The sequence below is a fragment of the Lynx rufus genome, unplaced genomic scaffold, assembly GCF_022079265.1.
Source record: "Lynx rufus isolate CCGP_SWC_20201006 ecotype Redwood Valley unplaced genomic scaffold, mLynRuf1.p SCAF_4, whole genome shotgun sequence".
NCBI lineage: Eukaryota > Metazoa > Chordata > Mammalia > Carnivora > Felidae > Lynx > Lynx rufus.
This window is the reverse complement of record NW_025814856.1, coordinates 54118576-54134413: the sequence shown is the minus strand read 5'-3', so window position 1 is coordinate 54134413 and position 15838 is coordinate 54118576. Positions and strand designations below refer to the sequence as shown.

At 43.3% G+C, this 15838-nt stretch overlaps 1 protein-coding gene across 1 annotated transcript in view; it reads left to right on the top strand.

Annotated features, from left to right (window-relative positions):
- TMCC1 (transmembrane and coiled-coil domain family 1) overlaps positions 1 to 4741 on the top strand; it is a 191412-nt gene extending 186671 nt beyond the window's left edge. The window contains exon 4 of the mRNA XM_047095890.1: positions 740 to 4741. Coding sequence (XP_046951846.1) covers positions 740 to 1054 — 315 coding nt within the window. The 3' untranslated portion in view covers positions 1055 to 4741. The remainder of the gene's footprint in view (positions 1 to 739) is intronic.
- Positions 4742 to 15838: the final 11097 nt, after the last annotated feature.

The following is a 15838-nucleotide window of genomic DNA, read 5'->3' as shown; positions in this document are numbered from 1 at the left end:
ATATTTGAAGTCTTGTCATTAAAATGTTTAAGACTAGGGCGCCTGGGTGGCTCAGCTAGTTGAGCAGCCGACTTTAGCTCAGGTCATGATCTCACAGCTCGTGAGTTCGAGCCCCGCATTTGGGCTCTGTGCTGACAGCTCAGAGCCTGGATCCTGCTTCAGATTTGTGTCTCCCTCTCTCTCTGCCCCTAACCCACTCGCATTCTGTCTCTGTCTCTCTCAAAAGTAAATAGACATTAAAAAAAAATTTTTTTTTTTAATGTTTAAGACCAGGGACACCCAGGTGGCTCAGTCAGTTAAGCATCCAACTTCGGCTTTGGTCATGATCTCATGGTTTGTGAATTCGAACCCCACGTCGGGCTCTCTTGACAGCTCAGAGCCTGGAACCTGCTTCAGATTCTGTGTCTCCCTCTCTCTCTGATCCTCCCCCACTAGCACTCTGTGTGTGTGTGTGTGTGTGTGTGTGTGTGTGTGTGTGTGTGTCTCAAAAATAAATATTAAAAAAAATTTTTTTTAATGTTTAAAACCAAATCTAAGTGTCGCTACTACTTCCTGTGAGCCATCCCACAAAGAATGCAATGGAGAGCAGTTCAGGTGAATAAGAGTTGCTTGAATAATGACTTACATATTTAAAATCACCGGCATAGCTCAAGAAGCATCTGGCTTGCTCAAAGGGCATGTCAGCTACTCGGAGTACGTATGAGCAGAAGGCTTAACTATTCCCTGTTCTGGCCCACAGGAGGCCCTGGAGGCATGCCAGACCCGCATCTCCAAGATGGAGCTGCAGCAGCAGCAGCAGCAGGTGGTACAGCTGGAAGGGCTGGAGAATGCCACTGCCCGGAACCTTCTGGGTAAACTCATCAATATCCTTCTGGCAGTCATGGCGGTCCTTTTGGTCTTTGTCTCCACGGTAGCCAACTGCGTGGTTCCTCTCATGAAGACTCGCAACAGGACGTTCAGCACTTTATTCCTTGTGGTTTTCATTGCCTTTCTCTGGAAGCACTGGGATGCCCTCTTCAGCTATGTGGAACGGTTCTTTTCTTCCCCCAGATGATGCTGGCACAAGAAGGCAGTGCTCCCCTACCCTCTGGCGAGTGCATGCAGCGAAGAATTAGACAGCAACTTACCTACTCTGAAGTTTTCTACAACAACAAAAGAGTTGAGTGAATCTGTTTACATTTAGAATAATGTTTTTTTCTTCAAGAGACGCAATTGCAATAGTATTTTTTAGATTTTATCCAAGAAGTTTTTTGGGCAAAAATCTTGGATCATTTTTATGTAGCATGATTTTCCTTGGGATGCAAATCTTAAACAGTCCTTTAATATGAACCAACAATCTGGAGCACACTGAAGGGCATTCTAAATTGTGGCTTGAAGGACTGCACTAAAACCCACTAAAAAGATGCAAAAACCTGATTAGGGAAACCAGTTAAACCTAACACCCTGCCTCGTCTGGGCTCATCACCTCTCCCCCTCCCAGACTAACTTTACTGTGAAATCCTACCACATTCCATGTCTGAATTTTTGGATTCAGGGTGGATTGTCCTTGTCCGTGGATGAACACATGGATCTCTCCCTGGCTTTCTCACCCAAGTTGGCCACTCATGCTAACCCTGGAAGTATGATCACTTTTGAACCTGGTCCCTTAACCTTTACTAGGATACAAAAGTGAGAGCATCATGCCCCAAAGGATCACTGCAAAGCCCTACTACAGTATTTTGAAGTAGCCCTCTAAATACTTAATTTTAAGCAAAATCCCTTGGCCGCACTTTTAAGGTTTTTTTAAATATGTGTATAGTCACCAACTTTAAAAAAAAATCCGAACAGCATACTTGAAGAATGTAATACTCAAACTCTCAGTGCTTCCTTATGGTTTCTAATAGGATTTTTTATTATTGTTATTATTATTATTGGGTTTTTTTGGAAAGGGTTGGGAGGGTCTTTTATTTTTCCTTTGAAATAAAGAAGTGATGTTTTTAAATGAAGAAATGTGTGGATATTTAAGTGTGCTGCTCCCTCTTGTCTTGAAACAGTTTGAGTAAAGGAAGACTTGCTATAAATGCTCCCCTCTGATGCCCTTGATTTGAGATGCAGCTTAGACTTCCTCCTCTGGCTGCTGCTTTTTGGTGTCCTGCCACCCCCACCCCACCACTTCATGGGTTTGGCTTGGTTGGAGAGGAAAAGGGTGTGCAGGGAGAGGAGGAGGCTGTTTCCACAAACCAGCATGATAGGGTAGAGATTTTTTTGCCCCAAGAAAATGTTCACCCAGTGACTTTGGGCTGGGGTTATCTTTAGGAAAAATCGAGACTGTATTATGAGAGTCATACGTAATTCCTCGTGTTTCCTTAATTTATTCTTAACACCCCCTAATTACTGAAACCAAAGTGATGTGGAACCTTCTGTCTGCATTTTGGCCCCAGCATCCTTAATTTCAAAGCTTTATTCTGTCTGCCTGAGAGAATCAACTGAAGGTGATTCTCCCTAAAGAACAGAAAAGGATCTGTCAGGTTTGAAGGACCCAAGTTTGTGGTGTAAAATGTTGTCAGCTTCCTAGTCCTCTAGACTGACTTACTAACGTACTTGTGCTCAGTGGACTTTTATAGACAATTTAGAAGAAAGAACTGAGCCTTCTTCCCCATGCTATAACCAGTTCCACCAGGATGGGACTGGGCCTTTAGAACATATCTGGAAAGCTTGGTTAATCTCTTCATAGTATTGAATCGCAAATGCTGTTCCCTCTTGGCCTCAGTTCTGTGCAACCAAGTGATGAGCAAGGGGCACATAATATGCCCTGAAAGGAGTAGCAAAGCATGCTTTGCCTATTCTTCCCATACGAGGAAATTCTTTTGGAACTAGATTAGCATTGCCTTCTCTGTCTGAGAGGATGGTTTACATGACAGCTCCAGCCTCCTGTGGCTTTGGCAGGCTGGCCTTCTCAGAGTCAGCATGTTGTTTCCATAACCATTTTGATATTTTAACTCAGGTACCCCAATCTTCACTCCATCCCCAGATGATTGTAGTACAACCTGTTAGCTCTGTTGACCTCTCAAAATTAGTGCCCAGAGCAGGGACCACAGGGATGATTTTTCTATTAAAAAATAATTGGAACCAATTCATGTTCAGGCCAAAAACAAATTGTTCCCATGCCTATGTATTTTAAATGTTAACTTTGCCTAAAAATATTGCAGTGACTTCAGGCAGGAGTGCCAAAGGACACCATGACCTTGTCGAACTAGCATAGTTTCTGCTAACTTTCTGCTTTAGCTTATCACTCAGAGTAGGGAAGAGAGCCCCACAAAGCTATCGAAAAGAGGCTTTAGCCACAATCCTCCAGTTTTTGTAAGAACCTTTGAGTCCCCTAAACTGTGTAGAGGCTACTAAGTTTTTTGTGGGCACTGGAAGACACTGTGATAGATGGATTGATATTGCTCCCATTTGTGTTGGGACAGTTTCTATCAAAGGAAGGTTTTTGCCTGTGGACAGACTCCTGAGCTCCCAGCCAAGCAGGCCTGTGCTAACTGCCCACGATCCTCTCAAACTGTCTTAGGAAGGAGCTACAGGCTAGGTCAGGCACAGTAACAGCTTTCTAGCTGTGTTGTCCCTTGATTTCTTCACCAGGCCCAACAGTTAGCTGCATTTAATGCTATTTGTAACCATGCATCTGTTTTTATGCCTTCCCCCACTTCCCGCTGCCCACACCTGTTGCCTTTGTGTTTCTTTGCACTGTGGCTGTTCCCGGATTCTCATCTATTCCGAGCCCTTCTATAACCTCACTCCAATGGTTGTTTAACAATTGTTCTGTGAGTGGAAATTTCCCCTTGCTTTAACACTTCTTCTCTTTTAAAGACTACACGCATTCCCTTTGAAATGAAGCATTCCTGGATTACTTGTTAGTGCTGGTGCTTGAGGCTGGCTGTGGTAGCCTGGGTGACTCTGTTCAGGCTGTAGAATAACTAACATTTTTCCTTTTTTATGGTTCAATTGAAGGGCACTTCTGTCTGCTCCAATTTCAGTTCCTTGGTATATACTCCGTGCATCCTAGCAAGGAAGGCTTTCTACTCCACAGGCTCCTTAAGAAGCAAAAGTAGGTTAAATTTTACACTTCATTGACCGGGTCTTCTTTCTTCCCTGTACCCCCTTCACCCAGTTGAGTTGAAAATCTGATAACCAAGAAGAACACTGCGATCAAGCCTTCCTTGCTAGCCATGCCCTAATAATGAGCATATTTTTATGTGGTCTTCACTGCATTTGGTTTTGTTTCTGACTTCCTATTCCTTTGAGATACAGTCAGATGAAATGCTGAATTCCAAGTGAGCTCCAGCAAGGAGTTGCCTTTCAGCTTTGGAAAATATGCATCCAAAACAAAACCAAATATTATAATCAGCAAATTGACACAGGCAAAATTATGGTTCCCACCCCCAAATGAAACTGGGGATTTTGAATGTGGCTCTAAGAGTTAACATTTCTGTCTGTGTGTTGTGTATGCTAGGTGATACCCTCAGTAGGATTGACTACTAGACTGTGTGTTTTATCAAAGTGTGTAAGAATAAAAACTCACTTGCACGATTTGAAAAGTACAGAAATGACACTTGTGAACGCGTGAACGTTAACACTGTAGTTGATAGATCTTAAGCTGCTAATTGTTGAGAGAGAATTACATTTATGTTTTGTCTGGTTGCTGCATATTCTCAGCAGCACTTTTACTGTACATACAAATTGAAATAAAGACCTCAGCTATTAACGAGGTGGTTGGACTCGGGTTTATTTTGGTCTTTATTTTTGCATATTTATTACAGTTTCCATTGACAAGTTTGTCAGTTTGAAAACTTTCCACCAGTTTGTGGGTTAGAAGCTATGTGTACGCACGCATGCGTTATGAGACCATAACTGATAGCTGGGTGGCTGTCACTGTCTCCCAGGACTTTACATACATTTTAGACTGTCACTTTGACACAGTTCCTTTCAACTGGTAGGTAAGACTGCCTTTTAGTTATTTGGAGGTAGTTTTTTAGAGGCAGTATGCCCTCCCTCAAATTCATGTGATGACCAAATAGGTATAATAATTCCTGTCCATTTTTTTTTTAATTGAAAAAAAGTTGTGTGTATAGCTGACACACAGTGTTACATTAGCTTTAGGTGCATTGTGATTTGACACCTGTATACATTATGCTATGCTCACAAGTATAGCTACCAACTGTCACCCTACAATACTATTATAATACCATTGAATGTCTTCCCTAATCCCTGTGCATTCTTCAGTAGGCTCTGTTAGTGTTGTGATGGGTGTATAAACACACTTTGTGAAACATGTAACATTTGAAGTTTTATATATATGTAAGGGGTTATAACCTAGCCAAATCCCATCTATGGTTTTGTTATACGGGTAGCATTTTTTTTTTTTTTTAAGTAATTTCTGTGCCCAGCATGGGGCTTGAACTCACCACCCTGAGATCAATAGACACATGCTCTACCAACTAAGCCAGCCAGGTGCCCCTGGAGGTAGTAATTTTTAATATGGTTTCTTGTTGATCACTGAAAAGCCTCTGGAAATCGAGAAGCTCTCATCTTACCTCTGACAGGGTATCAAGCAGGGACCTGATGACTTGGTTCTTTATAGCCACAATCTGAATGTCAAGATATTTGGGCCCATGTTTCCGGCTTACTAGCTCTGTGCCTATCCTATCTAAATGCTAGAGGTATCATTCCCACCTTGATCCTACCTAGTGTGTGTTGTAAAAGTAAAGAGTGCCTCTTGTGAAAGCTTTTTAAATTGCTGCAAGAATGCCTTAAACTTCTTGAAATGTGGACTGGGCTGCCATGTACAGAAGTGCACGTTGTACATTGCCCACTGTGGGTTACACTGTGAACAACATATCAGTGTTGTGCAGTGCATAACTGGTACACAGAGCAAGCCTGATTATAATAATTATATAATGTACAATGCATAATTTCAAAGCCTGTTTTATTTTCATTAAAAACTTAGGAGAGTGGAAGCCTGGTAACAAATCTGAGAAGCTGTTGTGAAAACAAACTGGGGAGACAGGTGAGGGTGTGGCCAACTAGAAAATGTATGTCTCACCTAAAGGATTCAAATGTACTATTTTTAAACTCTATGGGCTAAGCTAAACACCTAATCAGCTTGTGACCTCAAGTCTAGGTAGTGAAGAGTAGCTCACATGTTGGAGTACTTACTGAATGCCGGGCATAATGCTTAGCACTGGGCATGCAGCTCTCACTTCTCCCTACAGTCTTACACAGGCAGTGTCCTCATTGTCTAGGTAAGGAAACTGAAACCTGGGTTAAATGGCTTGCCCAAAGCTAGTGTTAGGAAATGGTAAAGGATTGTGTTGGAAAATAGTCTGCAACATATTTAACAAAAGATGAATGTTTACAGCGTGTGAGTATAAGAGTTAATATGAACCAAGAAGAAAACAGCTCAGTAGAAAAATAGGCAAAGGTTATGAAGTAGTTCACAGAAAAATGAATGGCCAGTAAGCATTCAGAATTAAGTATGTAAATCAGTGCATTAAATGAAAATGAAAAATTTAGGACCGCCTCAGTGGCTCAGTTGGTTGAGCATCCGACTCTTGATTTTGGCTCAGGTCGTGATCCCAGGGTCCACACTGAGCGTGGAGCCTGCTTAAGATTTTCTTTCTCTCTCTCTCTCTCTCTCTCTCTCTCTCTCAAAGAAAAAAAAAAAATTAAAAAACCAGTTGTGGGATAGTATACTGTCTCCTGTTTATGTGAAAATATTCGTGTTTGTGTAAATGTATGTATGTAAGTGTACAGAAGAAACTGAACACTAAGCTGTCCCCAGATAGTCCCTTCTGGGAGAGGGAACGGGGTGCTTTCACGCTTGACTTCTGTAAAATGTGAATCTCTTAAATGTGAAATGTATTTGTCTATTTTTAAGTTAAAAATATCAAAACTTTTTAAAGTGAAAATAATAGGTCCATTGTGGAGAAATGAAGAGTTGATAATGTTTCTGATACCAGGTTATAATAGATCATTTTCTGCTTTAGCATTGTCCTAGAAGGAGCTCTGGACCCAGTTTGGACCACCTACTGGGCTTTCCTGAAGCCTAGATTTCCAGGTCTGGTGGTCAAAAGGATGTCCCACTGCCAGAGGGGATGTGACCTCAGTAGCTGATACAGCCTGTTCAGCTCAGCCCTTCGTTCATCCAACAGCATTTGAGAGCCACTGTGTGCAAGCCTGGACTAAGGAGATGTGCTAAATCAAGAGAAAAGGAACATGGTAGAATGAAATACATGTTGTAATAGAGTCAGAAGCCATGTGTGGGAGTGGAGAGGAAGAAGCAGTTCTGACAGGGCAGTTGGGAAAAGTTCAGTGGAAGAGGCAGTGGTATCTGGGCTGACAGATGATGATTCTGGATGAGTAGAGATGAGTGAGAAGGGTGTTCCAAGTTGAAGAAACATCATTAAAACCATGGAGGTGAAAAAGGCCAAGGCGAGTGGTTCAAGCAATGAATGCGAGCCTTGCAGGACGTATAGGCTCCCTAGAACAATGTGAATCAGCAACAAAGTTAAAAACAGCAGGGGCTGGGCTGGGGCAGTGGCCTGGTTGTAAGAAATCCAGACTGCCTTGCCTGCTAAAGTTTCAAGAGAAGCCGTCAAAGGTCCTGAGAAATGGGACCCAGCCTTGTCCTTTCAAAGGGAACAAGTGGCTCCTTTTCATAACACCAGTCCCAGTCTGTCAGTGATTGAGAAATGCTGCCTGAGGTGTTTGGTTGTTTGCCTTTTGATCCTCTAATAGGAGGAGCTTTAAAACTTTAGTTGATGTATGAGAATTGGGGGTATGAGAAGCTCAATTATTATTTTTTAAAAAATCCTTGTTACCTTTGGAATTAGAATGCTTCCATCCTAGAGCAAGATGACTTGGCAAAATCTAGTCCTTCTGCCTTTATGAATTTGAGTTTAAGCTGTCCAGTCGAATTTTCCTTTAGAAGATGACATCTGAGCAGGTATTGAGACTCTATTAAAAGGTACAGCAGGAGCACCTGGCTGGCTTGGTTGGTAGAACATGTGACTCAATCTCGGGGTCATGAGTTCAAGCCCCACATTGGGCTTAGAGATTACTTTTTAAAAAAAACAAAAACACTATTCCTTAGATGGGTGAGACTAAAATGTCTCACCCAGCACCTGACCTCAAAATCAGTGCTCCACAAATGGTCTCAGTTATTAATATCATTAATAGACCAAGAAGTCCTTGAAGAGAGGGACCTCTTTCATCTGGCTCTCTTCAGTATGGAGTACCTGGGTGGCTCAGTCAGTTAAGCATCCAACTCTTGATCCTCAGCTCAGGTCTTGATCTCAGGGTTATGAGTTCAAGCCCCACGTTGGGCTCTGCACTGGGCATGAAGCCTACTTAAGATTTTACTTATGTTTATAATCATATTTACAGCCTGTCTCCCATCCTCACCTGATGGGCCCAGTAGCCAGAAGGTGGGCTGTCCCTGGCCAGCCCTTGCTCTGAAGTTGGTTTGGGAAACAGAAAAGTCCGTATGTGTCAAGAAAACCCAAACAAAAAAGAGAACATGGCCATAGGGAACAAAAACTTGCAAATGGATGCACATACAGTTGGCTAATGATTTTACTGGTGATTTCTTATTCAGTACAGTGGCAGGGACATTGTAATGTTCATGGCTATATCCTCAATGCCAGGAATGATGCCTGACACTTAACAGGTGCTCATTAAAAGGTGGAATTTTTTTTTTAAGTTTTTTTATTTTCAGAGAGAGCGTGCAAGCAGGGCAAAGAGAGGGAGAGAGAATCCCAAGTAGTCTCCACACTGTCAGTGCGGAGCTCAATGCAGGGCTCAAACCCACAAACTATGAGATCAGGACCGGAGTTGAAATCAAGAGTCAGATGCTTAACTGACTGAGCCACCCAGCACCCTAATAGTAGGAATTCAAAAATCACTATTGAATCCCTATCCCGTGCCGGGCCCAGTGCTGCTTGTTTTACTTTCAATTCTTAGACCTGCTCTGAAGAGGAGCTGATATAATTTCCATGCTGCCGACAAAGAAGCTTGGATTTTTCCTCAATAATAGGTCATTTCATCGATGGCAAAGTCACGATTTGAACTCAGCTGATTCTGCCTCTCTAAAGCCTATGCTATTTCAGGGCGCCTGGGTGGCTCAATCAGTTAAGCATCCAACTTCGTTCAGGTCATGATCTCACAGTTTGGGAGTTTGAGCCCCTTGTTGGGCTCTGTGCTGACAGCTCGGAGCCTGGAGCCAGCTTGGGGTTCTGTGTCTCCCTCTCTGCCCCTCCCCTACTCGTGCTCGCTCTCTCAAAAATAAGCATTTAAAAAAAAAAAGCCTATGCTAGTTCTACTATTCAATTTTACTGGACAAGGAGTCAAGATTTGTGGATTTCAGACTTTGTATAACCTTGAGAAGGCAAATAACTTACTTTTTTTGGACCCTCATGTCCTTACTATAAAGTCACCCTACTTTTCGTCAATAAAATGATACTCTTAGCACTTTTTGCCCAGCTCACGATCTCCTTAGAGAGCATTGGCCGTAATCACTCAAAGGGTTAAATATTGGGACAGGATGAAGTGCGGATTTGTAGCTGAGATCTGGGTATGACCTTAATAGGATTGTGCATAGGGGAGGAGGGGTAGGAGCAGGAAGCCAGGGGACGGGTTTGAAGCAAATGTAACAAAATGTCTGCATGACAGTGGGTACATGGGTGTTCTGTTCTCTTTTACTGTTTGAAACATTTTGTGATCTAAAAGAAACATTAAATGTAAAGTATCATGGTGTTGACCTATAGCACACTGATGGGAGCGTTAAAATGATAATTGGGCCAATGCTCAAAGCGTGCTGCTCTTTATGAGATTTGCAAGTTGTGTTCAACTGGTCAGAATTCTTAGTGCATCAGGACATCTCAAGAACCAGCGTTCAACAGAAGGAACATCTGTTCTATCACGTTTAGTTTTTCATTTATTGTAATGATTAAAGGTTCATACCTACAATGGGCTATGAGAGAAATCGTTGCAGGCAGCTTAAAATTTTCTCATGTCCTGTAAAAAATGTATTTTTTTATTTTAGGGAGAGAGAGCAAGCAGGGGAGAAGGGCAGAGAGAGAGAATCTTAAACAGGCTCCATGTTCATTGCAGAGCCCAACATGGGGCCCAATATCACAACCATGAGAACACGACCTGAACCGAAATCAAATGTCGGATGCTTAACCGACTGAGCCACCCAGGCATCCCTAAAAAACATGTGTTTCTAGGGGCGCCTGGGTGGCGCAGTCGGTTAAGCGTCCGACTTCAGCCAGGTCACGATCTTGCGGTCCGTGAGTTCGAGCCCCGCGTCAGGCTCTGGGCTGATGGCTCGGAGCCTGGAGCCTGTTTCCGATTCTGTGTCTCCCTCTCTCTCTGCCCCTCCCCCGTTCATGCTCTGTCTCTCTCTGTCCCAAAAATAAATAAACGTTGAAAAAAAAAATTAAAAAAAAAAAAAAACATGTGTTTCTAATAGTTGATGTTTCAAGCACAAAATGTAAGCATTTCAAACATCAACAAAGTTTTAATCCATTTCACACACCCTAAAATAAATAAATGCCCTATCATAATATAGTCCAGTTTTTCATTTCAAGACTGCTTTATTTGCTTCCCAAAATATTTCTACATAAAATTTGAATTTGCCAATGAATCTTTTTCTCAGTCAATTAAAGAGTATGTGTAATCTGTGCATATTAAAACTTAACCCACAAGTGTTATAACTCCCTGAAGCATCATTCTGCCTCCCAGGCGGTCCCTGACAGCCTCCTTTTAATAGAGACCCTGACTCACACTGCTTTAAACACTGGAATTTTTTTTTTCCTCTTACTCATTTTCAGTAGGTATCTTCCAAAACATATGACACACTTCTTGCTGAAATTCATTTTATCGCCATGACCAGGTTGTCAGCCCAGAGGAGCACACTTGTGACACTCTTGCTCCTGCCTTAAAACATCCTAGACTACCTTTATACCTTTTTTTAATAGTTTCTTTTAATGTACTGAGATAGAACTCACACCACCATACAATTCACTCATTTAACATGTTTTAAACACCCATTCAATAGTGTTTAGTATATTCACAGAGTTGCATGCCAGCATCACTGATTCCAGAACAGTTTCATCACCTCCAGAAGGAACCCTGCCCCCCCTTAGCTGTCACCCTCTTCTCACATTCTTCCCAGCACAAAGCAACCACTAATCTACTTTCTATCTACAGATCTGCCTACTCGGGACATTTCATATAAATGGAATTCTACAATGTGTTGTCCTTTGAGATGCTTCTTTACCTTATTCCTTTTATTGCTGAAAAATATTGCATTGTATGAATATGCGACATTCTTATTCATCAGTTGGTGGACAGTAGTGCTTCTATGAACATTCAGACCTAAGTTTTTGAATGAACATATGTTTTCATTTCCCTAGGAGTGGAATTGCTGGGTCATATAGTAACTATGTTTAACCTTTTGAGAAGCTATCAGATTGTTTCCAAAGTGGCTGAATCATTTTACATCCCTAGGAGCAGTCTCCACATGCTCACCAGCCCTTGTTATTATCTGACTTCTTAATTATACCCCTCCTCTGTGTGTAAAGTGGTATCTCATTGTGGTTTTGATTTACATTTCCTTGATGACTATTTTTATTCTAATAACCTTTTTTCATTAGCTTTCCTATCTATAACCTCCCAACCCAGGCTGCCGCCATCACATTTCATTATTTCCCACGTGCTTGCATTACTGAAAAGACTTCCATTTCCCCTCTGAAAAATTGCTTTTCATCTACCATGGGGTGGGATTCCATATATCCCAACTCAAAATTATGTCCAAAGTATGATTAAATGGGTTCTGAATGAGGCCCCACCCATAAGAGAAGATATGTGCTTGAGCTTTGCAACTGCTGACCTAGCAACTTTGAGACTCTTTCTGCTTAAAACCAAGATTTTATTTTATTTTTTAATGTTTATTTATTTATTTGGCAGGGGAGGGGCAGAGAGAAAGGGCAAAAGAGAATCCCAGGCAGACTACGGAAGGGGAGGTTGGTGGGGTGGAGCTCAATCCCACCAACCGTGAGATCGTGACCTGAGCCGAAGTCGGACACTTAACCGACTAAGCCACCCAGGCGCCCTAAGACTTTTTTTTTTTTATGTTTTTATTTAGTTTTGAAAAGAGAGAGACAAAGCATAAACAGGGGAGGGGCAGAGAGAGGGGAAGACACAGAATCCGAAGCAGGTTCCAGGCTCTGAGCTGTTGGCACAGAGCCCAACACTGGGCTTGAACCCACAAGCTGTGAGGTCATGACCTGAGCTGAAATTGGATGCCCAACTGACTGAACCACCCAGGTGCCCCAAGACTTTATTCTTAAAAAGGAAAAAGGAGAAAGGAAGGAAGGGAGAGAGATAAAGAGAAAGGAAAAAAGGAAGCAGGCAGGCAGCTTGGCTTTTCACTGGCTGTGTGACCTGGGACTTGGTTGTCCCAGGTCCTCACACAGGTGCCCCACCCGTCAGGCCATGCCTGGTGCCTCTTCACTCATCTGCACCTTTGCATGCACTTTTCCCTCTTCTTGGAGTGACCATCCCCGTCCTTGTTTGTCACCTAGCAAGTTCTTATTCTTTTATTTAACTTTATTAAGACAACTTTCAAAGACAGGCAAACAATGAATAGTACAATGAACCCAAGTCAACAATCACCGACTTGCGGTCAGTCTTGCTCACCTGTACTTGCCCTCCACTCCCCAAGCCCTCAAACTGGATCCATTTGAGGTAAATACAAGAGAGCAGGCGTTATTTGTCCATTTTGACTTTTTTTTCCTGATCAAATGCTCCTTTTTTATTAAGATTACATTCACATAGTAAAATTAACCAGAGTTTTAAAGGGAACAACTCAATGTCATTTGGTACATTTGCAGTATTGTGGAACCACTGTCTCTGTCCGGTTTGAAAAGTTTCACCACCCCAAAAAGAAAGCCCAGAGCCATTCAGCACTAGCTCTCCATTCCCCTTCCACCCTCTGCTAATCACATTCTGGGCTCTGTCTCTATGGATTTACCTATGCTGGATGTTTCATTTAAACTGGAATCATCACGGGGCGCCTGGGTGGCGCAGTCGGTTAAGCGTCCGACTTCAGCCAGGTCACGATCTCGCGGTCCGTGAGTTCGAGCCCCGCGTCAGGCTCTGGGCTGATGGCTCGGAGCCTGGAGCCTGTTTCCAATTCTGTGTCTCCCTCTCTCTCTGCCCCTCCCCCGTTCATGCTCTGTCTCTCTCTGTCCCAAAAATAAATAAAAAAAAACAAAAAACAAAAAAAATAAACTGGAATCATCAGGACAATGAATAAACCACCAGAGTGGGGTGGGGGTGAAATAGAATCATCCAATAGGTGACTTTTTGTGCCTGGCTACTTTCAGTTAGCATAATGTTTAAAAAGTTCATTCACTAGGCACTTGGGTGGCTCAGTTGGTTGAGCATCCCAACTTTTGATTTAGGCTCAGGTCATGATCCCAGGGTCATGGGGTCGAGCTCCATGTCGGGCTCCTTGCTAACCTGCTTGGTATCCTCTCCTCTCTCTCTCTCTCTCTCTCTCTCTCTCTCTCTGTCCCTCCCCTGCTCACTCTCCCTCTAAAATTAAAAAAAAAAAAAAAATTTTTTTAAGTTCATGTTGTAGAATGTGTCATCACTTCATTCCTTTTTATGCCTGAATAACATTCTGCTGTATGAATAGACCACAATTTGTTTATCCATTCATCAGCCAATGACCACTTGGGTTTTTTCCATCTTTTGGCTGTTCAGAATCCTGCTATAAACGTGTATGTACATGTACTTATTTGGGTATCTGTTTTCAGTTCTTTTGGTGTCTACACCTACGAGTAGAATTCCTGGGTCATATGGTAATTCTGTGTGTAACTTTTCCAAGTCTTAAGCCACCACTCCTCTGTGAAGCCTGTCCTGACTCCCCCTCGTACATTCAGATGTCCCTGCCTTTGTGGCTGTCTCTGTTGCAGCACCTGCGTCACTGAATGGCTTCTCTTGGTTTATGTGTGGTTTTACCATACCACTCCCCTTCTCCTGGTGACTGAATCTGCTTTCATGAAACACTCACCCCATTCTCGCTCCCCATAGTTAGAGTAGACTAACCCCACATGACCCCTGGCCCAAGAGATGGACAAGTGATCTAGTCAGGCTGTTCAGAGTCGGCCCTGAGGCTCTTGCTGGCTGTGTTGGGAAAGAAGGACTCTTCCCCCAGCTTTGCTACCCACACAAGTTCTGTGTGCCCAGAGTTGCCCCAGCACAGCCTGTCTAACAAACATGAGGTCAAGAGGGAGGAAGGCAAAGCCAAGACATGAAGACAGGAGATAAGTTCCTTATGAAACCAGTTTGACTCCTGGATGCAGCCATGCTTAAAGCCATTTCATCTCTTGAACCTCACAATGGCATGAGCCGCTAAATTTCCTTTATTGCTAAGGCTGTTTGAGTTGGGTTTTCTTACTTGCAGCCAGGAGACAGACGTGATGGTTGACCCAGAAGGGATTGCCTGCTGATACCTTTACAGAACCACACCTCCCTGATTCAGCCATGCAGTCTGCATGAGAATCACCATTATTCTGAGTCTGGGACTGTCAGGCTTGGGACCTGAGAGAGGGTTAGTCCTAGCTTTGGTGTCATAGAAGAAGGTAAGTGTGAAGTTCATAAGGGAGAGCTGTTGGCAGGGAGACCCCAGGCCAGCAAGGACAGGGGAGACAACACACACCACCGCACCGAGGGTGTGGGCCCCAGCTGTTCCTGTGGTCAACACACGCTATCCTCGCCATGGTCTGACATGTCAGATGTGCCAATATAATTCCAACTAATCCCCCCTTTTGGCCTGATCTAACCTGTCTATTCATGTGTCTCCCACAAGCCCCTTAAAACACAAACCACTTCTGGGGCATCTGAATGGGTCAGTCAGTTAAACGTCTGACTCTTGGTTTTGGCTCAGGTCATGATCTCAGTTTCGTGAGTTTGAGCCCTGCATCGGGCTCTGTGCTGACAGTGTGGAACCTGCTTAGGATTTCTCTCTTTCCCTCTCTCTCTGCCCACCCCACCTCCAACTCACGCTCTCTCTCTCAAAATAAATAAGCTTACACACATACACACACACCACGTCTCATTTCCTTCTGTGCCCTTAACACCAGCACAGCATTTTGCTAGGACACCTGCATGGACACACAGCTGACTTTGTCCAGTGCTATCCCATTCTAGGAGCTAAGTTATTATTTGTATCATCTTGTTTAATCCTCCCAGTATTCCTATTAGATGCAAGTAGACAGAACTATGTGAAATTTCCAATACTCAACTGAGTTTTGCCCAACAAACTCAGCAATTTCATGTGGCCCAATCTAATATATAAGGTATCTTGCTAATGAAGCAAGGGAGATTTTGGAGTCTTGCCCAACATAAGCCAGGTAGAAAACGGTGGAATCAATGGGCAAAGTGAGGCCTTGATTTTTAGATAGCAGGAGGGAGTGAGGAGAAGAGAAACAGGAGAGGAGAGCCACATAACAGGGCCACAGTCCCTGCCTGTCTGCCTTCTGCTCAGTGGGCAGCTGACAGCAGAGGTGGCCAAGGGCCCTGAGGTGCAACAGACACACCAGGGCCACAAGGAATTGCCACAGGTGCACCACGGGGCCATCTCACTGCTTTCCACAAGGTTCAGCCCAGACTGGTGACAGCATCTCTGCCACTCTGGGAGTGTGCAGCAGGTCACACTCAAGGCCTGGTTCATCCTGCAAAGCCTGGTGGTCAGCACAGAGAACAGAAGCAGGGTCTCCGGGGAAAAGTC